At 42.9% G+C, this 23,693-nt stretch overlaps 1 protein-coding gene across 2 annotated transcripts; it reads right to left on the bottom strand.

The window, feature by feature from the left end:
• Window positions 1-7,777: 7,777 nt before the first annotated feature.
• Window positions 7,778-22,926, bottom strand: LOC109884386 (transmembrane protein 184B-like). Of its 2 annotated transcripts, XM_031827583.1 has the most exons (10): window positions 22,423-22,904; window positions 18,435-18,671; window positions 17,178-17,343; window positions 14,048-14,138; window positions 13,764-13,839; window positions 13,577-13,668; window positions 13,033-13,202; window positions 12,677-12,871; window positions 12,136-12,162; window positions 7,778-11,714 (listed from the first exon to the last, which is right to left on the bottom strand). In XM_031827583.1, exons 2-10 carry the CDS (start codon window positions 18,666-18,668, stop codon window positions 11,488-11,490), a joined length of 1,278 nt encoding a protein of 425 aa, XP_031683443.1. In that variant the 5' UTR covers window positions 18,669-18,671; window positions 22,423-22,904; the 3' UTR covers window positions 7,778-11,487. The 2 variants fall into 2 exon arrangements, with proteins under 2 accessions (XP_031683443.1, XP_020331947.2); XM_020476358.2 differs by lacking the exon at window positions 12,136-12,162 and having other exon boundaries at window positions 22,423-22,926.
• Between the last annotated feature and the right edge of the window lie 767 nt (window positions 22,927-23,693).

The raw sequence follows: 23,693 nt of genomic DNA, 5'->3' as shown, positions 1-23,693 counted from the left end.
GCCGGTTTGTACAATGAAATAACCTTTACGTTTGACAATATGCTGAAAAAGTTACTTAACTGAGGAGCAAAAACTTGTCAGCTTGATGATCAGAGAACTGGGAATTGTTATGAAGTAGTACAACCCCATGACCAGAAGTATTTTATATTCAATAAAATCAATAAATTACTCCCAGTGTGTGTGTTCCTTTCCCTCCCTCACCCATCACATCTCATTCTGTGGGTCAGATCGTCGCAGCGTTTCTTAGTCTCCATAAAGATGATGGTCTTGTTCTCCTTCTCAGCCATGATCTCCTCCATCAGCTGGTGCATCCTGGGGAGAAGGAGAGCGGACATGTTAGCCGATGAAAGCTCTTTGGAGAGTTAGTTACATCGGTCTACGACTAAGCGCCTCATCAGTCTACATCAACACAGTCCCATTCACTAACGCTAATGTTTCAGTGGAGTAGAGTGAAGTATTAGCCTCACTTGTTGTCCTTCTCACTCTCCGTGCACACGTCCACAATCTGCAGGATGTTGTGTTTGGCGCTCAGCTCCAGGGCTCCCACGTTGATCTGGACATAGTCCTTCAGGAAGTCCTCTCCTAGCTGTCACACGTCCTTGGGCCAGGTGGCACTCTACATCAGGGTCTGCCTGTCAGGCTGGGATGAGAGCAGCATTAGAAACTCTTGATAAAAAACACAAGCACATTTTTCAGTAGCTAGCAGCAGTATCAGATGTTTTATTACAGTATAGCAGCAGTTTGTGGATATAGACTAGAAACCACTAGCCATTTGGAATAAAGAATTTGTAGTAGTCCATCTACTGAAATATACACTGAGTGTACAAAACATTAGGAACACCATTCCTAATATTGAGTTGCACCAAACGGCAGGCATCACAGACACCAGGAATCTTCCATTTCAGTTGATCCTCCTCAACACTTAACACCACCCCAGTTATCACTCTTTTCAACAGTGCCCTGCTCCAGAGAGCAAAGCAAATCACTGTTCTTATCCCGAGGCGTGTGGTGCGGAACACCCCATCCCTCTGGGCGGAAGACACACAATCATCACGAGTCCACTTCAAGTTACTTTCACCGATTTCAAGTCCGCAATCTCTTCTCCACCCAACTAGACACCACATATGGATCAGCCAGAAGGCAAGGATCCATTCTCTCAAAATCTCACTTCTACTAGGCCAGAATACCCTTTACCATCATCGGACGATGCTAGAACTTGCCGGTCTTCACTGCACCTGCCACCGCAGGTAATTCATCCTCATTCTAGTCATGTTCAATGTCTTAGCTACTGGAGTATGTTTTTAGTTTTTATACTTGACGCCAATCTTCCTCACCACACCTCTTCCCTCTTAACTATTTTCCATCTTCCTCACTGTCAAATTCCACGCTCTTTCCACTCCTTCATCCGCTGTAGTAGCAAAGTATTCTAATGATTCTTGTATCTTAAACTCCATCAGGGTTTTTTTCTGAAGAGGACTATAGACTACAACATTTTAGGTTTTCATACTAGGTTTTAGTTCAACAACCTTCCTTGCTGGTGATCATACTTGACCAGCTCCATTTCTGCTTGATCTGCTGGGCAAGAAGAACCTTGGCCAGGGAGGTGACCAAGAACCCAATGACCATTCTGACAGAAGTAGTTCCTGGGCTGAGATAGGAGAACCTGTCAGAAGGACAAGTGTCTCTACAGCACTTCACCAATCTGGACTTTATGGGAGAGTGGCCAGACGGAAGCCACTCCTGAGAAAAAGGATAATGACAGCACACCTAGTGTTTGCCAAAAGGTACGTGAAAGACTGAGAGCATAAGGAATAAAACATTTACTTTTTGGTCTGAATGCAAAGCGGGGAGCCCAGCCAACAGAGAATTGCAGTAGTCTAGATGTGAGATTCCAAGATTCCTGGATTAGGACCTGCGCCGCTTCCTGTGTGAGGATAGGTCATACTCTACAGATGTTGTAGAGCATGAACCTGCAGGAGCGAGTCAATGTTTGCAGAGAATGACATGGTGTTGTCCAGGGTCACGCCAATGTTCTTTGCACTCTGGGAGAGGGACACTGTGGAGTTGTCAACGTGATGGAGAGGTCTTGGAGTGGGCAGGCCTTCCCTGGGAGAAAGAGCAGCTCAGTTTGGTTGAGGTTGAAATCAACTGTAAAGTTGATTTAGATGAATTTAGCTATTTTTAAAAGATTGGCTTGCATGTTCTTGTTTTCTTGTACAAACGCTCAAATACAGTGTTACAAGATGGTCTATTCTCAACCCCAAGGGCCTTGGACTGTACAAAATGCAATAGCCCTCTGCTATCTCTGCCATTCCTCATGCCCTGCCTTATTCCCCTCTTCATACATTTCCCTTTACCCTCATTAATGACTCCAATCACAGCAGATTTAGCAAAATATGTACTCTTTTGCATCTCTACCCAACTCAACTGCTCTATTTCCCATTAGTTTGGATATTGCATCTTTTTCCCTTCATCATATCCCTCCTGTTCCCCTTCCCATAGCCTACTTAATCATCCTTCTTAAATCCCTCTAGTTTCCCTTCCTCCTCTCCTTTCTGATACTCTTCCTATATCCCTCCATTTTACCCTCCTCTTCCTTCATAAACCCTTCCTTCTCCCCATCTTAATTCCCTGCCCTGCCTCGTCCCATCCTTTCCTCCCGTATACACCTCCCCCATCTCTTCTCTAGCTTTTGAAATCTCTTTCTCCAGTGGAGCACAGAATAATTGTTTTGCTTTCTTTCTTGCTGCTCTCACTCTCCATATTCAGGTCTTTTATCTATTTTTCATGCATTTATTTCACAGGCAAGACTTTGCTCTTTCTCCTAATTTTCTTTGTTTTTCTCATCAAACATCCCTTCTTTGCGCTCCTCTTCCAACTTTAATTTCTTCTCCTTCTCAGCATCTCTTACCTTCAGTATCTTCGGCTCTCTCTTTTTGAATCCAGCTCCCCTTTTCTCGCGCTCTTTGATTTCTCTCACTTTACCTCCTTCTGAATGGTTTCTTTCCACTTAGCAATTTCTGCCTCTTGTTTTTGTCTCAACTCCTTCTCTCTTTTTATCTTTTCCTTCCTCTCCTTCAGTATTCTCGCTTGCTCCTCCCTTAGGGCCTGTACTTTATGGAACATCTTAATGGTGTAGCAACTCCCTCCATTCACTTTCACCATGATGTTTATCTTACCCAGGAGCTCCGTGACCTGAGCGTGGCGTCTATCATTGCCGTTAAGTAAATGGTACACTACATGACCAAGGGTATGTAGACATCTGCTTGTCAAAAATCTCATTCCAAAATCATGGGCATTAATATGGAGTTGGTCCCCCCCCTGCTATAACATCCTCCACTCTTCTGTGAAGGCTTTCCACTAGATGTTGGAACGTTGTTGTAGGGACTTACTTCCATTCAGCCACAAGAGAATTAGTGAGGTCGGGCACTGATGTTGGGCGTTAGGCCTGGCTCACAGTCAGCATTCCAATTCCTCCCAAAAGTGTTCGATGGGGTTGAGGTGAGAGCTCTGTCCAGGCAAGTTCTTCCACACCGAACTCGACAAAGCATTTTTGTATGGAACTTGCTTTGTGTGCAGGGACATTGTCATGCTGAAACAGAAAAGGGCCTTCCCCAACCTGTTGCCACAAAGTTGGAAGAACAGAATTGTCTAGAATGCCATTGTATGCTGTAGCATTAAGATTTCCCTTCACTGGAACTAAAGGGCCTAGCTCAAACAATGAAAAACAGCCCAAGACCATTATTCCTCCTCCACCAAATTTTACAGTTGGCACTATGCATTCGGGCAGGTATCGTTCTCCTGGCATCTGCCAAAACCAGATTTGTCCATCGGACTGCCAGATGGTGAAGCGCGATTCATCACTCCAGAGAACGCGTTTCCACTGCTCCAGTGTCCAATGGCAGCAAGCTTTAAACCACTCCAGCCGAGGCTTGGCATTGTGAATGGTGATGTTAGGCTTGTGTGCGGCTGCTCGGCCATGGAAACCCATTTCATGAAGCTCCCGGCGAACAGTTCTTGTGCTGCCGTTGCATCCAGGAGCAGTTTGGAACTCGGTAGTGAGTGTTGCAACGAGGGACAGACAATTTTTATGCGCTTCAGCACTCGGCGGTCCAGTTCTGTGAGCTTGTGTGGCTTACCACTTTGAGGCTGAGCCGCTGTTGCTCCTAGACGTTTCCACTTCACAAAAACAGCACTTACTGTTGACCAGGGCAACTCTAGCAGGGAAGAAATTTGACAAACTGACTTGTTGGAAAGGTGGATTCCTATGACTGTGCCATGTTGAAAGTCACTAAGGTCTTCAGTAAGGCCATTCTACTGCCAATGTTGGTCTATGAAGATTGCATGGCTGTGTGCTCGATTTTAATACACCTGTCTGCAATAGGTATGGCTGATGTAGCCGAATCCACTAATTTGATGGGGTGTCCATAAATGTTTGTGTATGTATGTATGTATGTACAGTGGGGCAAAAAAAGTATTTAGTCAGCCACCAATTGTGCAAGTTCTCCCACTTAAAATGATGAGAGAGGCCTGTAATTTTCATCATAGGTACACTTCAACTATGACAGACAAAATGAGAAAAAAAATCCAGAAAATCACATTGTAGGATTTTTTATGAATTTATTTGCAAATTATGGTGGAAATTATGTGCTTCAACACAACCATAAAGTCATTGACCTCTGAACTCAGTATATTCTGGATAGTGTCTTACTTTCTTTCCTCTTCATCAGTGAGTTGAGCCTCTTGAGGTGCTCCATACAGAGCAGGCAGCTCCACCAGAGTGACTAAGCGTCTATCTACCTTTCCCTGTCTCTTCATACACACTGAGCAGGAGGTTCACTCTGGGCTAAACTTTGTCTGACCCAGTTGGTTGTGTAGAAGTCTTCCAAGCTCCTCTTTTCCCACACAGCACCAAGTTCACTATCGCAGACATTGGGAAGAGAAGATAATCAGATCATATTTCTAATTTAAACGATTAATTTGGATTACTTTACAAGCTACTGAAACATAACTAAGGGTACCATCTTTGTTAAGTTCTACACTCTTTGGTGAGACAGTGCTTCACAAAGTAGGTGGGGCCATAGTATCCTTTTATCTCTATTGTTGTTTAAAAAAAAAAAAAATGTCACTTGCTGCTTTTTGGAGACATACTGACGATGTCCCCTCTTGTGGGGTGTATATGACACTTTTGAAAGGTTTGGTTAGTGTTTTTCCAACAAGAATGTAATAGTCTACACAAACTCATAGCTATGAAGAACAGTTTCATAGCAGCCCTACTCTAGTCCAGGGGGTATGTGGACCAGGTACTGCAAGCCAGATCAAAAATATTTAAATTTAAATAAATATTACTAGCAAAAACAGATTAAACGAATTTGGCCAAGGTTCTGTGGAACAAGTTCAGAGGATACAATACAATATTATTCATCTACAATATAGGCTACCCTGGGATGCAAAACATGGTCTGTGAGGCTCACCAGGATCCACAGTACTCCATCAATAATAGTGTTCAACTCAATACTTCTTGTATTCCTTAAAAATAAATTTTTTTCATTGTAATTTAAGCTTTAAAACTGTTCAAATGTTTCCCTGCCCCATGGGAAAATGTGTAGAGTTGCAGGAAGTTAGTTTTAAACTTGCAAGATGTTCTGATTTTTGAGGGGGTCCCTGATGAATTTGCTTTCGCAAAGGGGGTCCCCAGCTCCAAAAGGGTTGGGAATCCCTGCTCTAGTCTACTCAATATATTTCTTCTGCATCGATTAGTCGAAACAAAACTGAAATACAATATCTCAACGACACATTAAAGCATTGGCATGGTTGACTGAATAAGACCTGTATGAAATACACTCACCATGTAAAGGGCTTCGGGAGGCTATATCTTAATGTCCCCAAACTGCTATTCAACTTCTTTGCTAAAACTGAACTTGAACTTCAGTTCTTATTCCCTCGTTCTCAGTTGTTTTTTTTTGTTGATAAATCAAACCTTCATTTCATGATAGCCAGCTATAAGTGCTAACTGTTACACAGACAAGTTTCTTTTCAAATCAAAGTTACCAGGACCATAAGGAGAATATTTATTTCTAGCTTGCTACAGCCTTTTCTCTGACAAAGGAAGATATTTATAATTCAAAACCACTGTTACTACTACTGTTTCTTTTTCAAATAAAATACCATAGGAGATGAGACTTCCCTCAGGTGTTAATTTACAGTATTGTCTGAGGCTACCGCAATGACTACCGCCCTGTAGCACTCACATATGTAATCATAAGGTGCTTTGAGAGGCTGGTTATGGCATGCATCAACTCCATCATTCCAGAAACCCTAGACACACTCCAATTTGCATACTGCCCCAACAGATCCATAGACAACACAATCTCAATTGCATTCCACACTGCCCTAACCCACCTAGATAAGGGGAGTACCTATGTGAGAATGCTGTTCATACAGCTCAGTGTTCAACATCATTGTCCCCTCCAAGCTCGTCACCAAGCTTAGGACCCTGGGACTGAACACCTCCCTCTGCAACTGGATCCTGGACTTCTTGAAGGGCCGACCGAAGATAGTGAGTGTAGGCAACACAACCTACGCCACGCTAAACCTCAATACGGGGGACCCACAGGTGTGTGTGCTTAGTCCCCTCCTGTACTCTGTGTTCACCCACGACTGTGGGCCCCGCACGACTCCAACACCATCCTCAAGTTTGCTGACGACACGACGGTGGTAGGCCTGATCACCGGCGATGAGGAGACAGCCTACAGGGAGGTGGTCAGTCATCTGGCAGTGTGGTGCCAGGACAACAACCTCTACATCAGTAAGACCAAGGAGCTGATACAGGAAATGGGGGGGGGGGGGCACGGCCCCATCGTAAAAATCAGAACATTTTGCAGTGGAGCAGGTCGAGAGCTTTTAAGTTCTTCAGGATTCAAATCACTAAGGACTTAAAATGGTCCACACACACGCACACAGTTGTGAAGCTGGATCGCCAGCGCCTCTTCCCCCTCCGGAGGTTGAAAATGTTTAGCATGGGCCTTCAAATCCTCAAAACGTTCTACAGCTGCTCCATTGAGAGCATCTTGACTGGCTGCATCACTGCTTGGTATGGCAAGCAGTGATGAACAGCTTCCATCCCCAAGCCATAAGACTGCTAAATAGCTAACAAAATGGCTAGTCAGACACAGATCTGAATTGACCATTGTATTTATTAAACATTTTGCACTGTCTCTATGCACACTCGCGCGCCAACACACAGAACATGCACATTTTTATACTGACTACACACACTTACATAGATCTTCATTTACGCTGCTGCTACTCTGTTTATCATACATACTGATGCCTAGTCACGTTATCCCTATGCATACAATATCTACCTCACTACAGTATCCCTGTACATTGTAAATATGGTATTGACACTGACCCTGTATATAGTTTCTTACTTTCTCGTGTTCTTATTTCTATTTCCCGTGTTTTTGTTCTACCCTGTTATTTTTAGTACGACATTGATACTGATTACTGCATTGTTGGGTTTAGAGCTGGCAAGAAAGGCATTTCACTGTACTTGTGCACGTGACAAAACTTCTAAACAGAACAACTATATTGCCTGGTAGCATCATACATCTCTGAACCAGAAGACTGTAGCTTCTCTGTATAGGGAAGTGACCAGCTCCAAAAAGTGGTACTTTAAGCTTTTTATGCAGCCAACCTAAAAATGAACAAATGCAATATCAATCAATCCCACTGACTCTTCTCTCACTCAACACACACTAAAGGACCAAATGAAAATATTCAATTCTGTCTGTCCTTTTATTTTGCGGTTGTTTAAATACCACAAAGACAAAAAATTGCATCAGAATCTATAAAGCAGAATAATACCAATATACAAATGAACACAAAAGTATGAAACAAAATAATATAAGGAATATGGAGCAGAGACGATACAGAAGTAAGCATTGTGCTTTATCATTATTATACCCACCAATAAACATATTCCATTATCTAGTTCAACTTTATGCACAATATCCTGTCAATATCCTGTTCGGAAATATATATTCATTTTAACCAAGACACAGCATAGGGCACATCATTAAAACAATCACTTAAGTGTATGTAGCCTATACTTAACATTCAAACCTATGAAATATACAGTAGCAGTCAAAAGTTTGGACATACCTACTCATTCCAGGGTTGATCATTATTTTGACTATTTTCTACATTGTATAATAATAGCGAAGACGTCAAAACTATGAAATAACACAAAGTAACCAAAAAAGCATTAAACAAATCCATATATAGCCACCCTTTACATTGACAGCTTTGCACACTCTTGGCATTCTCTCAACCGGCTTCAACAGGTAGTCACCTGGAATGCATTTCAATTAACAGGTGTGCCTTAAGTTAATTTGTGGAATTTCTTTCCTTCTTTAATGCATTTGAGCCAATCAGTCGTGTGGTGACAAGGTAGGGGTGGTATACAGAAGATATTTGGTAAAAGACCAAGTCCATATTATGGCAAGAACAGCTCGAATAAGCAAAGAGAAACGACAGTCCATCATTACTTTAAGACATGGTCAGCCAATCTGGAACATTTTAAGAACTTTGATAAGTTTCTTCAAGTGGAGTCGCAAAAACCATCAAGCACTATGATGAAACTGGCTCTCATGAGGACCGCCACAGGAAAGGAAGACCAAGAGTTACATCTGCTGCAGAGGGTAAGTTCATCAGTTACCAGCCTCAGAAATTGCAGCCCAAATAAATGTAACAGACACATCAACATCAACTGTTCAGAGGAGACCGTGAATCAGGCCTTCATGGTTGATTTGTTGCAAAGAAACCATGACTAAAGGAAACCAATAATAAGAAGAGACTTGCTTGTGCCAAGAAACACAAGCAATGGACAGACTGGTGGAAATCTGTCCTTTGGTCCGATGACTCCAAATTGGAGAATTTTGGTTCCAACCACTGTGTCTTTGTGAGACGCAGAGCAGGAGAATGGATTGATCTCCGCATGTGTTATTCCAACCGTGAAGCATGGAGGAGGAGGTGTGATGGTGTGGGGGTGCTTTGCTGGTGACACTGTCAGTGATTTATTTATTTATTCAAGGCACACTTAACCAGCATGGCTACCACAGCATTCTGCAGCGATACACCATCCCATCTGGTTTGCGCTTAGTGGGACTATCATTTGTTTTTCAACAGGACAATGACCCAACACACCTCCGGGCTGTGTAAGGGCTAATTATACAAGAATGAGAGTGATTGAGTGCTGCATCAGATGACCTGGCTTCCACAATCACCCGACCTCAACCCAATTGAGATGGTTTGGGATGAGTTCGATCGCAAAGTGAAGGAAAAGCAGCCAACAAGTGCTCAGCATGTGGAAAATCCTTCAAGCATTCCATGTGAAGCTGGTTGAGAGAATGCCAAGAGTGTGCAGAGCTGTCATCAAGGCAAAGGGTGGCTACTTTGAGAAATCTAAAATGTAAATTATATTTCAATTTGTTTATTTTTTGTGGGGTTACTACATGATTTCATATGTTATTTCATAGTTTTGATGTCTTCACTATTATTCTACAATGTAGAAAATAGTCAAAATAAAGAAAAAACATTGAAATGAATAGTAACTTTTGGTACTGTATTTATTGGACCCTGTAGAAAAGGGTTTTTTGACCCGAAGTGGACCCTGGGCATGTGAGAGGTTATGAGTTATGAGAATACATCTATAATAACACACTATTTATTTTTAATTTGGGTCGTTAGAGGAAGATTTGAGTCACGGGAGAACGGTAAACATTTCTAATTTGTGTTTCGAGATGAAAACGTTTAAGAACCCCTGCTGTAGAAAAACACTTCCCTCTGGTATTCAAATATGGGTAGTCTTCCTATTTACATTGTTTTTGTAAAACTGCAGCTTTGGAATTGACAGTTCAGTGAGAGATTTTTTTTATGAGTAAAACGTTTCAAAATGATCTGTGTGTTGTCTTCAGCAAAAAGACCTCTCAAAGGAAAAATCTATGAGGCTAGTGACACTAAGCAACAACATAGCAACCCTAACAAGACAAGAAAACAGCCATGTTGAAGAAAGCAGGTATATTCAGGCATAACTGAAGTATATTAATGCTGAAGATAGGCAAGGCTTGGCTATGTATTCAAAGAAACTATTTATGCTCAACAGGCTCCTCCCAGAGGCTGGGCTGGAAATCTCTCTGCCTCTTGCCACCAGGGGGAAGAAATGCTTGGTCTCCATACCCTTTGACAACTTCACAGAGTTTCTAAACCCAGAGGTGCAACATTGAAGACTTCCAGGAACGCTTGCGAAACAGACCAGGCTGAGGTTTGAGATGAGAACAGTGAAATTAGTTGTTTATTTTCTCAATCTAAAGACACAATCTAGATTCGAGCCAATGTCTTAAGTAGTTGAACATGTTATTACTCCAACCTTGTGAAAGTGACACTGACAAGTTGAAATTTTCGTCCCAAAAAACATGATCAAAAGACAGCCTTTGATTAGACGGTCTGCACATGTGCAGTTCGGGCGCGATATGACCGTTACACCAACCTGATGGTAAAAACATGATCAAAAGACAGCCTTTGATTAGACGGTCTGCACATGCGCAGTTCGGGCGTGATATGACCATTACACCAACCTGATGGTAAAAACATGCCTGATCTGTGCCGCACATAATGCCCCAATTACGGGATTCTAATCCGGTCTGCTGTGGCCGAGTCCAGCTCTGCTAAGAAGCAAGTTCCTCTTTCATCTGTAATTCGTGTGAGCGATGTTAGTCGCCCACACCAAACTTCTGTCAACAGCTGTTCCCTCAATACGTCATCAACCATAACATTCCGGGAGACACCCCAAATGACCCCCAATTATATTATCCTCACTGTACCTTCCAACACACACTAACACACATCATATAATAATAACCTCCCTTCATAATAGATTTGTTTAAAAATGAGAACAACACCATCAGGTCAATAAACATCCAAATATACAGTGATTTCGGGGTCCCTTAGTGTCTTATCCAAGTCACTCTGAAATCTACATTTTAAGTTAGAGAGGGTCCTGCTGACCAAGCGGGATCTCCCTCTATTTGGCAACATTTAAGCAAGAGGCAGAGCTGGCAGGAGGGTGAGGGGGATGCTGTATTATTTCAATGGCACTCATGTCAATGGCATGCACGTTGGTGAGTGTTTCTCTGTCTAGTAGGCCTTTGTAGTGTTAACACAGCCTGAAGACACCTGGGAATGATCTATGCACATGTGTGTATCTGTATTGATCCATATTGGCAGTGGTATGTGGAAATGGACACCTATGCAGTAGGTTGCTTGTATTGTCAATATAGACTGAGGAATATGAGTACTATGTTCATGAAGTGGATCAGCCAAAGGACTCAAGCCTGTCGATTTGGTACAGCACTATAGTAGAGTCCATAAAGCCCCTCCCGTCTCTACCTCCCAGTAGTACCACCGGTCGGTGTGTAGGGGGGCTCAGAACTCATCGTCGGAGCTGAGCAGCAGGGTCTTCTCGTTGTCGCGGGTGCTGAGGTTGCTGTGGCTGCGGGACACCGGCGCCCCTCCGCGCTGCTCAAGGGTGGACTGCTGTGTGTACTGCTGGTAGGCCGGGGAGAAGTTGTGGATGGCGTCCTGCACCATGTCTCCGGGGTTCATGGTCTCCTTCAGACTGCTGGAGATGCTCTTCATTGGGGCGCAGCGACCTGCCGGGAGAGGATAGAAATAAAGGGAGGATGAGGGATAATGGAAGAAAGAGTGGAACCCTACAGTGAGCAACCTGAATGCCATGAGTAAACAAAATGGAGGATCACATAATACTACTGAACCAAACAGACAGAAACAGCCAGTGGAGCTCCTAGTGCATTGCAAGGGGAGAACTCATACACACCACAAAATAATACATTGATAAAAGCAGCACATACTGTACAATAATGGCAATACAAATGTATGACAGCACTGAGGACGCTCAAAATAAATTGTTTGTACAAAATTAAACTCTATATCTCAGAAACAGTTTAAAAAACAATAGAATAACAAAATATGAGCACATCACAGAAATGGAGTCAACCAGAAAGTACTGTGGCAGTGAGAAGCCAAACACAGCTGAGCTAGTGGTAGACCTACCGTACTGTCCATAAATAGGAAAGGACCCTTATAGTGCAGCACAGAGAGAGACAGAGAGAGACAGACAGAGAGAGGGTGGACATAAGAAAATATACAAGGATGAATATTGAACAATAAAAAAGGAGAAGGGTGAGAGAACAGAACAGGAGAATAAGGAAGAGATAGAAGATAAATGAGAGAAGAAAAAGGATTCAACAAAATAAAAATTTAGCAAAAAACCGAGGGAGAGGAGGGAGAATAAAAGAGAGGATGAAACATTTAGAGACAGACAGAGCAAGTCAGTGGAACAAAGTCACTGAAATAGACTTGAAGAGCAACCATGGAGAACCAGTGTTCTGAATCCTCACTGAACACAGTTCCAGAAACAACCATGGAGAACCAGTGTTCTGAATACTCACTGAACACAGTTCCAGAAACATAAGCAACTGCTTGTGTCATTTAGTCAGGGACACACTAATATGCTAGTGATGACTTGATTTCTTTTTACTTAAACAGTTCTCTCTCTAAACTGCATGGATAGTCCCTTCCTCTGTATCCTTACCGTAGGAGTCCAGCCTCTTGTCCATGTAGACCTTGTAGGTGAAGGCGTGGCGCAGGGCCACAGCGGCAAAGAACATCTCAATGCAGATGATAAAGTTCTGGTAGCCAGCGGCAACCGTGCCCTCCCCAACTGACACTTCGGGAGAGTTGATTTTAGGGATGGCTCCACACTTCTCCAAGATGGCCAGCAGCATACCTTATCCCCCAGAGAGAGAGGGAGAGAGAAATCGAGGAAGGAGGATCAGAGTACTGTCAAATCACATTGTGTGTATTATCTGGGAGAGAGGGTCAGCACACTTGGATGCAGCATTATCTATGATACATTGTGTGTGTGTGTCGATCAAGAGGTTTCCTTACCCTGCCAGAAAGAGAGGAAGATGACAGACTTGACCATGAGGAACTTGAGCATGGGGCTGTAGGGGACCAGCAGGTTGCGGGTGGCGAAGTAGAAGAGGAAGAGAGCGTAGAGAGACAGGCTGACAGAGAAGTTATAGATGATGGTCACATACAGGTACCCACTGGCCACACTGGAGAGAGAGAGAGAGAGAGGCACAGCCAGCTATCAGAACAGTGTCAACACATAGGGATGTCTTAGCAAAGTCTTATTTTAGAGATTACATAATATAATTCCTACTCTGAGATGCTTGACAACTACAACCCCGACATTTCGGTGAAAACAGATTTACAGCCAGAATAGTGTAAATGTAAAAAAAACATCTGTGAGAACAAACAAATAACATTTAAACTGTTCATACACAAAAGTACAGACTAGTAAAGATATTATAGACAAACATGAATCCTCTGTGGCTTTTGAAACAGTTCACTGAGGTCAACACAGGTTAAGCAAATACTCTGATATAGTATAGAGTAGAATGAGTGAGTGTCCCATAGCCCTACGTACTTGAAGTCTCCATCTCTGTACTTCCCAAAGGCCTGCAGGATGACTGTGATCATGGCCATCAGAGGCTTCACCACACAGAACTGTAGAGTGGCCTGAGAGAGAGAGAATATGTAATGCTGTAACAACTCTGTGTTCAAATGGAAGGGTTTCTCACAAATAATGTGTGAGAAGAAGGCTTTCACTATACCTGTTTGCAGAATCGGAGGAACCCAATGGAGTAAGTTCTTCCCCAGAGACAGCAGGTGCCGTACACACAGCTGGACCTGTAGACAGCCAAGACACAAGCATTTGGTAGTCTGTGTTCTCAAGATCAAAATTGCATGAAAAGAGGTTCAAACCATACAATAAAGTATTGATACACATTACTATTCTGCAGTTGTGGGATGGTTGAATGACATTCTTGGGTTGTACATAAATTGTCTTTATTTTTTTATAAGAGAGGACAAAGAGTGTTAATAGAGAGAGACTCACTCAATGGGCTTTCCTCTGATCTCAGCCATGATGGCGCTCTCCCCTCCAAGGTACTCATAACACAGGCTGAGGAAGTTGTAGATCACAAACGCTACAGAGGAAACACACACAAACACATGTAAGCAGTGTCAGAGAGTTGAGAGAATATGGGGGTAGTTGCCTCTATGTAACTACAGCAGTCTTTCGGTTAACCCAGCAAAGCCTTCATATCCAAAATCAATCCCCAAAACAATCTGTCTGTCTGTGTGTATTTGGTCTTTTTGGACTCTGAGCATCCCTTGAGAACCCAGAAACATTAACGAGAAAGAACACTAACACACACAGAAGTAAACATGTTCTATCTAGAGGCATTGGCCATGTTCCTCTCTACAGTATTAAGGCCTTGGTCCCGATTTCCCATGAGCAGAATGCTGATGTGCTGTGTCAGTGCATGGGCCAGTGCAGAAAGCAAAACAAGATGAGAGACTGAGTCATTGTCCCCAATGGCCTCTGGCTAAACCGCCCTCCATTCTAGCTTGGATCAACATCGCTCTGTCCCCCTGTGTGCACACAAAGCTACCCTCCCCCACTCTGTGTGTGTGTGACAATGTATATTCCAGAGATTCCCATATATTGATATCCATCCACCTGAATGTTTAGTCCAAAACTATTCAGTTACCATCCTATTTAACAACACATGTCCAGTACTGGTATAATCTAATACGCGCCTGTTTATTTGAATACATTCATTAGCATAAATTATTTATCTAAGAGATTTGAATGGTTCATAGAGATTTCAATTGATTTGGAAATTAAATAAATTGCTTCAAATGAACAGAGCACAGTGGTGGGTCCCGACTCCTTGGGACAGACGGAGAGTTGAGGGAAAATCCTCTCGTCAGACTGAATCCCTTCCAGTTTGTCGGGGAAGAAGAGGCTGCAGGACTTCTCTCTGTCTCTCCTTTGGCTGTGAACACTGTTATTGGTGTCATTGACTGGGAGGAATGTGGTTTCAGCTGCTGTCCCAGGTGTTCAGGCCATGCTAATTTGAGGGTGGTGAAGCAACTACAGGACGAATCAATCCTGAATCTTTGCTGCTCTCTCTCTCTTTTCTGGCAATGGAAACTCCAGCCATAAAGGACCCCTGCCTATTCCATTTGCTTTCTTTGTATATTATATTTGCACACATATCGCTGCATATACAAGCATGCATGTCTAAATACACAACATCAGTGTGTGTACTTTGCTGTGTGTGTACTTTGCTGTGTGTGTGTGTGTGTGTGAGAGAGAGTGTGTAACTTTATGACAGCATTTTGGCCCTCTATATTTAGCAGTGTGGAGCCCTGGGGCCACAGCTGCTGCCTGTGCGGTGTGCCATGTGCTGGAAGGGAGAGCCCACTGTGTGCAGCCTGGCTGAGCTGTCAGCTCCCCAGCCGTCAATCCATGCGCTCCCAGCACTCACACACATCATACAGTACACACACACACACAGCATTCTCTCATGCATCATAGACTCACACAACTCTCTTTGACACAAGGTAGACAAAATGTGCAGTGCAAAGCACTCGTTCATGCATTGAGCACACTTTCGCACTGAGGTCCCCTTTTCCCCACAAACATACATAGGGTTGTACATTGTACATACAATAGAGTTTGTCAGGTATAATTTGATGGCAGAGACCGGTAACCAAGGGGCACACCTGTCTTTATTATGTAACCACTGTAACAAAATGATAATGCCAATTTCTGTTGATGTTACTTCTGTTGAGATACAGCCGGCTGGTACAGAACAGCCAGACAATTTATCTGTTCATAAGTGAGTGGTTTCTAAAACTCTTCTCAAGGCTTCAGTCGTTTGCATACTGTTGCTAGGGAACAGGCTTCCCCTCCCCAGCAATCCCAGCAGGCCTTGGAAACAACAAGAGAACAAAGATGGCCACTCTCGTAAAGGCAGAGAGACTGCAAAGCCCATCTGTCACCGGGGACAGAACAGATTCCCACACACTAGTTACTACGACCAGGGGTTGGAACCGGTTCAGAGAACAGAACTGAAAACTGGAAAAGAACGTCATTTTTCAAGGAACAAAATCAGAAGCGGGAACAAAAGTGATCTATTCTTCTCTGGAACAGAACTATTATTTTAAAAGCATGGGGACCGGTTAATAACATTTTGTTTAAGTTCCACAAAATAAACTTCTTCCAGTGTCGTCCTGCTAGAGGTGTGCCGGGTAGTCAGACAAAACGAGTATAGTAACAGATATGGGTCATTTTCTGGGTACGACTTGATCAGAGTATTTTTTGTAATTATCTTCCTCATGTCAGTCAAGTGAGGTGCTACATGGTCTAAATAACTCAACTGGCCAGCTTGCCGGTGTCTAAAGAAAAGTGCTGGCTGTACATTGATCCTGCTACTCTGATTGGATAGAGTGAAGCTGTATTTCTCTGTCCACACGCTTCATTAATTTCACCAGATCACTTTCACTTCTCTGTCACAGTCTGATCATTCAGACTGCTGCTGCCTCCTGTTAGCCTGATACTATGATAAATCAAATGGAAAGGGCGTTTGGTATCAAGCTATCAATGTGCATAATATCTAACAAGCGGGGCAAGGGTAGGGAAAAAGATGAATGGAGTCATATCTCCCTCTCTAACTTAAAGCATCAGCTGTCAGAGCAGCTTACCAATCCCTGTACCTGTACACAACCAATCTGTATATAGCACACCCAACTACCTCATCCCCATATTGTTATTGATCTTCTTGCTCTTTTGCACCCCAATATCTCTACTTGCACATCATCATCTGCACATCTATCACTCCAGTGTTAATGCTAAATTGTAATTATTTCTCCTCTATGGCCTTTTTATTGCCTTACCTCCCTACTCTTCTACATTTGCACACACTGTACATAGATTTTTCTATTGTGTTATTGACTGTACATTTGTTAATGTGTAACTCTGTTGTTTTTGTTGCACTGCTTTGCTTTATCTTGGCCAGATCGCAGTTGTAAATAAGAACTTGTTCTCAACTGGCCTGCCTGGTTAAATAAAGGTGAAATAAAATGTAAAAATGTATATTAATACCAATACATTTAAAAACACTATTTTAACAGGTAAGAGTCATACACCATTGACAGGGTGGGAAGGTTCTCACCTTCGTAGCAGTCGCGGACCGTGTCAAAGTAGACGTAGTACTCTTCATTAGTGAAGAAGAGGAGGCTGAGCCACGAGTCAAAGGCGTAGATGGGAACGATGAAGAGGATGCGAACTATGTGTCTCTGCTCATTGGGAGAGCTGTAGTAGCGCAGGTGCATGTAGATCTGTCAAAGGGAGAAAAATAGGGAAAGATACATAGACAAGAAAGAGAAGGACAGAGTGAAGAGGGCATCATTTAATCTCAGCTCCTAAAGGACCTGGCTAGATTATAATGTGCCTCATTGTAGGAGAATAATTTAAAAACTATAAACATGGCAGTTAAATAGACAATGGAGTGAAAGGGGGGTAATTGTGTTTGAATATTCAACAGCTTCCTTCTCCCTGAGAGGGACCACAGCTCTGTCAACGTAAGCTTGCTAAAAATGGGCTAGCTGAAACAAGTGTCTCATGAAATCAATGCGTTTTCACTAGGGCTCAGTGACTGTGACTTTGTGGTCCTGCCCACATCCTGGGGAGAGCAGTCGACATCATGCGTGTGTGTGTGATGAGTGGATATGTGTTGTGTTTTTCCATTCGGATGAGCAGGCTCTGTCATCAATACCTTTTGTCTACTTCATCCTGTCCCAGGTTCCCACTTACACAAAGCTACACCTATCACCTTTCCTGGCCTGGGCACACACACCTTTGGTAAAATAACAAACAGTAGGGTGTTCGCACACAGAGCACCGTACCCAGCTTTGTTGCTGGGCAACAGCCCCCCGCTCTCTGATGTCACTGCAGAGCTAGGTACACCTGTTGTCAGAGCGACGGCTCATCTTTAACCCTTTGTGTGAGCAGCAACACACAATGGAGAGAAATCATTAACCTGGGCCTTTCAGTAGCTCTGAACCTACAGGAGGTTAGTGGTCTGCAGGAAACATGACTACATATTTGAAGACCTGTCACAACTACTTTATCATGGTTGAACAGCCTGAGGTGTTCCAGAGTGCATAATCAACCTGGACTTAGCAGGCGTGAGGAATCTGAAGGGATGCCTTCATATGCTTCTGCAGTTTCTATCTCCAATTTGATTTGTGCATACTGAGAAAACTACTGGAGGCACTAGGCATCCATCTTATGCAGCAGTGAGACCACACTAACATATGATTTGAGTACAAACAGTTTAAGCATATGTTAGATGCAGCATGCAGAAAAACATAAGAGTGTGTGTGTGTTTGTGTATGTATGTGTGAGAAAGAGTTCACTAGCCCCTTACCTGGTGGCAGGTTATTAGCAGGGCTGTCCAGACAAAGAACCCTGACACGGTCTGGGCAGTGGACGTCATGAGGAAGTATGGTTCCTCAGGGGTCACCAGGGGGGTGTCTGGCACCCAGGAGGCATTGGAGCCCGACGGGGCCGCTGTGGTCGGGGACCCTGGGGCTATATCGGCTGGGGAGTCATTTTCCATTCGATCTGACAGGGGCATGCCACGTCTCCACAGCTCCTCCATCCTCTGGAGGGAGACAACAGGGGGATATGGTGTTTTTTTGGGGGGGGGGGATATTCACAATCACATTAACAGAAGTAGCTAAATATGTAGAAATGGTGGAGCTCCATTAAGGAACAGTGTGCCTCCCAAGGGACCAATACCCTAGTTTCTTTCAAGGTTATCGAACACATCACACATGGATGGTTGTCTCGGGCATACCAATAAAAACCTACTACTTTATTCAATTGAACAATTAAAGCTGAAACTAACATCCTTGTGGACAGAGAAAATCTGAATAAGATATGGAGAGGAGAGAGAGAGAGGGGAACCAGGAGGAGCCGAGTGAGGGGGAGAGAGAGAGAGGGGAACCAGGAGGAGCCGAGTGAGGGGGAGAGAGAGAGAGAGAGAGAGAGAGAGAGGGGAACCAGGAGGAGCCGAGTGAGGGGGAGAGAGAGAGAGGGGAACCAGGAGGAGCCGAGTGAGGGGGAGAGAGAGAGAGGGGAACCAGGAGGAGCCGAGTGAGGGGAACCAGGAGGAGCCGAGTGAGGGGGAGAGAGAGAGAGGGGAACCAGGAGGAGCCGAGTGAGGGGGAGAGAGAGAGGGGAACCAGGAGGAGCAGAGTGAGGGGGAGAGAGAGAGGGATACCAGAAGGAGCCGAGTGAGGGGGAGAGAGAGAGGGGAACCAGAAGGAGCCGAGTGAGGGAGAGAGAGGGGAACCAGAAGGAGCCGAGTGAGGGAGAGAGAGGGGAACCAGAAGAAGCCGAGTGAGGGGGAGAGGGGGATGGAAGTTGAGAGAGAACACAGGGACAGAGTGAATCAGTCAGTCAGAGCAAATTGGCGTGACACGGGCTGAGGGCCCACTGACCCAAATTCTCCTTCTCCTCCTGGTTTGAGAGCAGGGGCGAGCATAGGAGAGCCACAAACACATCTCTATTGAGCACACTGAAGGACAGACTGGGTATATCAGTGCCAGTGGGACATACAATTGAAGTCAGAAGTTTACATACACCTTAGCCAAATGCATTTAAACTCCGTTTTTCACAATTCCTGACATTTAATCCTAGTAAAAATTCCCTGTCTTAGGTCAGTTAGGATCACCACTTATTTTAAGAATGTGAAATGTCAGAATAATATAGTAGAGAGAATGATTTCTTTCAGCTTTTATTTCTTTCATCACATTCCCAGTGGGTCAGAAGTTTACATACACTCAATTAGTATTTGGTAGCATTGCATTTAAATTGTTTAACTTGGGTCAAACGTTTCAGGCAGCCTTCCACAAGCTTCCCACAATAAGTTGGGTGAATTTTGGCCCATTCCTCCTGACAGATGGTGTAACTGAGTCAGGTTTGTAGGCCTCCCGACATGCTTTTTCAGTTCTGCCCACAAATTGTCTATGGGATTGAGGTCAGGGCTTAGTGATGGCAACTCCAATACCTTGACTTTGTTGCCCTTTAGCCATTTTGCCACAACTTCGGAAATATGCTTGGGGTCATTGTCCATTTGGAAGACCCATTTGCGACCAAGCTTTAACTTCCCGACTGATGTCTAGAGATGTTGCTTCAATATATCCACATGATTTTCCGTCCTCATGAAGCCATCTATTTTGTGAAGTGCACCAGTCCCTCCTGCAGCAAAGCACACCCACAACATGATGCTGCCACCTCAGTGCTTCACGGTTGGGATGGTGTTCTTCGGCTTGCAAGCCTCCCCCTTCTTCCTCCAAACATAACATATGGCCAAACAGTTCTATTTTTGTTTCATCAGACCAGAGGACATTTCTCCAAAAAGTACAATCTTTGTCCCCATGTGCAGTTGCAAACCGTAGTCTGGCTTTTTTTTATGGCGGTTTTGGAGCCAGTGGCTTCTTCCTTGCTGAGCTGCCTTTCAGGTTATGTCGATATAGGGCTCGTATTTACTGTGGATATAGATACTTTTGTACCTGTTTCCTTCAGCATCTTCACAAAGTCCTTTGATGTTGTTCTGGGATTGATTTGCACTTTTCACACCAAAGTACGTTCGTCTCTAGGAGACAGAACGGGTCTCCTTCCTGAGCGGTATGACGGCTGCGTGGTCCCATGGTGTTTATACTTACGTACTATTGTTTGTACAGATGAACGTGGTACCTTCAGGCGTTTGGAAATTGCTCCCAAGAATGAACCAGACTTGTGGAGGTCTACATTGTTTTTTCTGAGGTCTTGGCAGATTTTTTTTTTTTGATTTTCCCATGATGTCAAGCAAAGAGGCCCTGAGTTTGAAGGTAGGCCTTGAAATACATCCACAGGTACACCTCCAATTGACTCAAATGATGTAAATTAGCCTCTCAGAAGCTTCTAAAGCCATGACATTTTCTGGAATTTTCCAAGCTGTTTCAAGGCACAGTCAACTTAGTGTATGTAAACTTCTGACCCACTGGAATTGTGATACAGTGAATTATATGTGAAATAATCTGTTTCTAAATAATTGTTGAAAAAATTACTTGTGTCATGCACAAAGTAGATGTCCTAACCGACTTGCCAAAACTATAGTTTGTTGACAAGAAATTTGTGGAGGGTTGAAAAATGAGTTTTAAAGACTTCAACCTAAGTGCATGTAAACTTCCGACTTCAACTGTATAGCTAATGAGAGGAATTTATTGAATGACAGAAAATTTTTTAACATTTATGAGATTGGTTTGAGTCTTTTAGCCATCAGCAGCACATGATCAATTCTCAAAGTCAGCAAGGTGACTGACCCCTATTGCTCAATCCTGCATGAGTGATGCTAACTAGGTAATGTGACCGCTAGATGCATCAGTCTGGCGTCCAATGATGGCAATAACCTAATCATTCAGAATAAAACTGATTTAAAAAGGGGATTCAATTAATATGCATGGCTAAATATAGGCAGGTCGTGGCCATGGGTGACTCACGCTGCTGGACGAAGCCTGCTGTATGAATTACATCTGAGGGGGCAGTTACATTTGAATGTCACACTAAATTCCCTCAAGTTGGGTTTCTCAAGTAACTATTGGTTCGTGATAAGCATAGACTATTGACTGATGACTATTGAGATTGAATATCAACAATATGTAGGCCTATTCTTCATAGGCCTAGAGAATGAATGCCTATTAGATTTATAATGTGATTTTTCCATGACACAAATACTTAATTATTCAAGAAAAAGGGAAAGGGTTGAGACAGTAGTAAAGAATGAAAGTATTGGTCAATATTGATGGCTTCTAAAAACAGCAAACATGTTATATTTATAAGGTATACTGATGTTCAGTTGTAATTGAGAGCCATGTCTGGTGCATTTCGTTTGGTTCAATGACCAGATAATTCATATAGACATGACAGGGGAGACTCCATCAATTCCTGCTGACTGAACCCGAGGGTGTATTTCATAACATCTGTTGTACTTTGACCTAAATCCTACCAGTCATCCAGCACCGGCTTTTTGACATTGATGCCAAAATGAAAACGAGATACATTTTTAGCAGTTTTCCTCTCCAGATATACTAAAGGCATAACATACTAAGGAAAATATAGGGCGTTGCAGTGAGAATAAATGAATAACATAATTTCCATGCAAAGACTATATTAAAAAAACAGCAGCTTCCCATTTCCATAATAGAAAAAAAGGCAACCAAAACCTCTTTACGGATGATTTCAGGAGCTGAAACAGGAACTGAAATTACAACTGTGTCATCAAGCGAAAGGTACATTCGTCGTTCGTTTGGAAACAGTTTCTTTCTATCCATTCTGAACACAAAAACACAGTGCGAGCGGTGGCTTACCTGCCTCTGCTGCAGTTGTTTGATTTGTGTACACACTGCGGCTGTTTGAATCCAAGCATAAATGTATCCTAAATACGTTTTTAGCTACGACAGACACACATTCATAAAATAATAATTCATACTAAATTTAAATCACTGCAATATAACGTCAAGTGAGAAACCAATTTAAACCATGTTTACAGCTGTATCTAGTTCGCTAGCTAACGTTAGCATCGCTAGTTAGGTAGCTGCTCGCAAACTCTTCAAATCCTAGGCAAATACAAACTTTTGTCTGTACTAATAGTCCATCTCATGTAGAAAGACTTTATTCAGTCACTATCATTTCAAAATAGCATTATCCGGGAACGCTCGTGAATTCGGCTCCGTTCTTCCCCTGTATCTCTCCTAGCGATTCACTACGCTAAGATTTTACAGTAGCAGAACAGCGAAACTCCTCCACCGTTCCTGCTTTCACGCAGGCGCTGCTTTTTAGCTTCATCGCCTTGAGCCACTTTCCCATGATGTAACTCGTATATGCCAGCTGGTCTTGCATTGTTGTACAAACCCAGATTTCAAATATATGTGTTTGTGTATGAAGAATTTACCAGGTAGTATAAAGTTAATTAATTCAGTAGCGTTGTTTTCATTCGAATAATATTACACATTTCATTGAAAAATAAAAAACGCAGTTACTTAGCTCCTCCAAAATAACTTGTCACAAAACAGTTAGTAGTTTCCCCATTTTAAAGTTGATTGGTATATCAAAGTCAATTTCAGATATATATCCGTACCAGAAATGTTTTACTTAAATATTAATTAAAATCTATAGAATTAGTCAATGACAAGAACAGTATTTTCTTACATAATTAAAAAAATGTCAACCCTGATCCTTTTAAAAATGTATCTGCAAATTGAATGTAAAATGTTTATTAATCATGACATGTTCATGTATTCAAGTGTAGTGACTTTTATAAATATGTACTGAGATGTCTCATTACTGTATTGACATTTTAATTTTGAAAAAAAGCATTTCAGACCCATTCACTCCTCCACAGTCTTTTCAAATGGTCCCCTTTTAGATACAATAACATGCCATTTCCCAAATGCAGTGTATAGTCGTGGCCAAAAGTTGAGAGAATGACACAAATATTAATTTCCATAAAGTTTGCTGCTTAAGTGTCTTTAGATATTTTTGTCAGATGTTACTATGGAATACTGAAGTATAATTACAAGCATTTCATAAGTGTCAAAGGCGTTGGGTTTTTGTTTGTCCACCCGCCTCTTGAGGATTG

This window comes from Oncorhynchus kisutch, linkage group LG6 (genome assembly GCF_002021735.2).
Source record: "Oncorhynchus kisutch isolate 150728-3 linkage group LG6, Okis_V2, whole genome shotgun sequence".
In the NCBI taxonomy this organism is placed as follows: domain Eukaryota; kingdom Metazoa; phylum Chordata; class Actinopteri; order Salmoniformes; family Salmonidae; genus Oncorhynchus; species Oncorhynchus kisutch.
The sequence above is the reverse complement of the archived record's forward strand: the minus strand, read 5'-3'. Positions and strand labels throughout refer to the sequence as shown.

Bases quoted from the DNA above. Each gene is read 5' to 3' on its own strand.
- LOC109884386 (XM_031827583.1), bottom strand. From the start codon at position 18,668: ATGGAGGAGCTGTGGAGACGTGGCATGCCCCTGTCAGATCGAATGGAA. The intron at 17,344-18,434 runs GTAAGGGGCTAG...TCCCTTTGACAG, and splicing joins TGCTAATAACCTGCCACCAG to ATCTACATGCACCTGCGCTA. The intron at 11,715-12,135 runs GTAGGTCTACCA...CTCTCCCGGCAG, and splicing joins TCCTATTTATGGACAGTACG to GTCGCTGCGCCCCAATGAAG.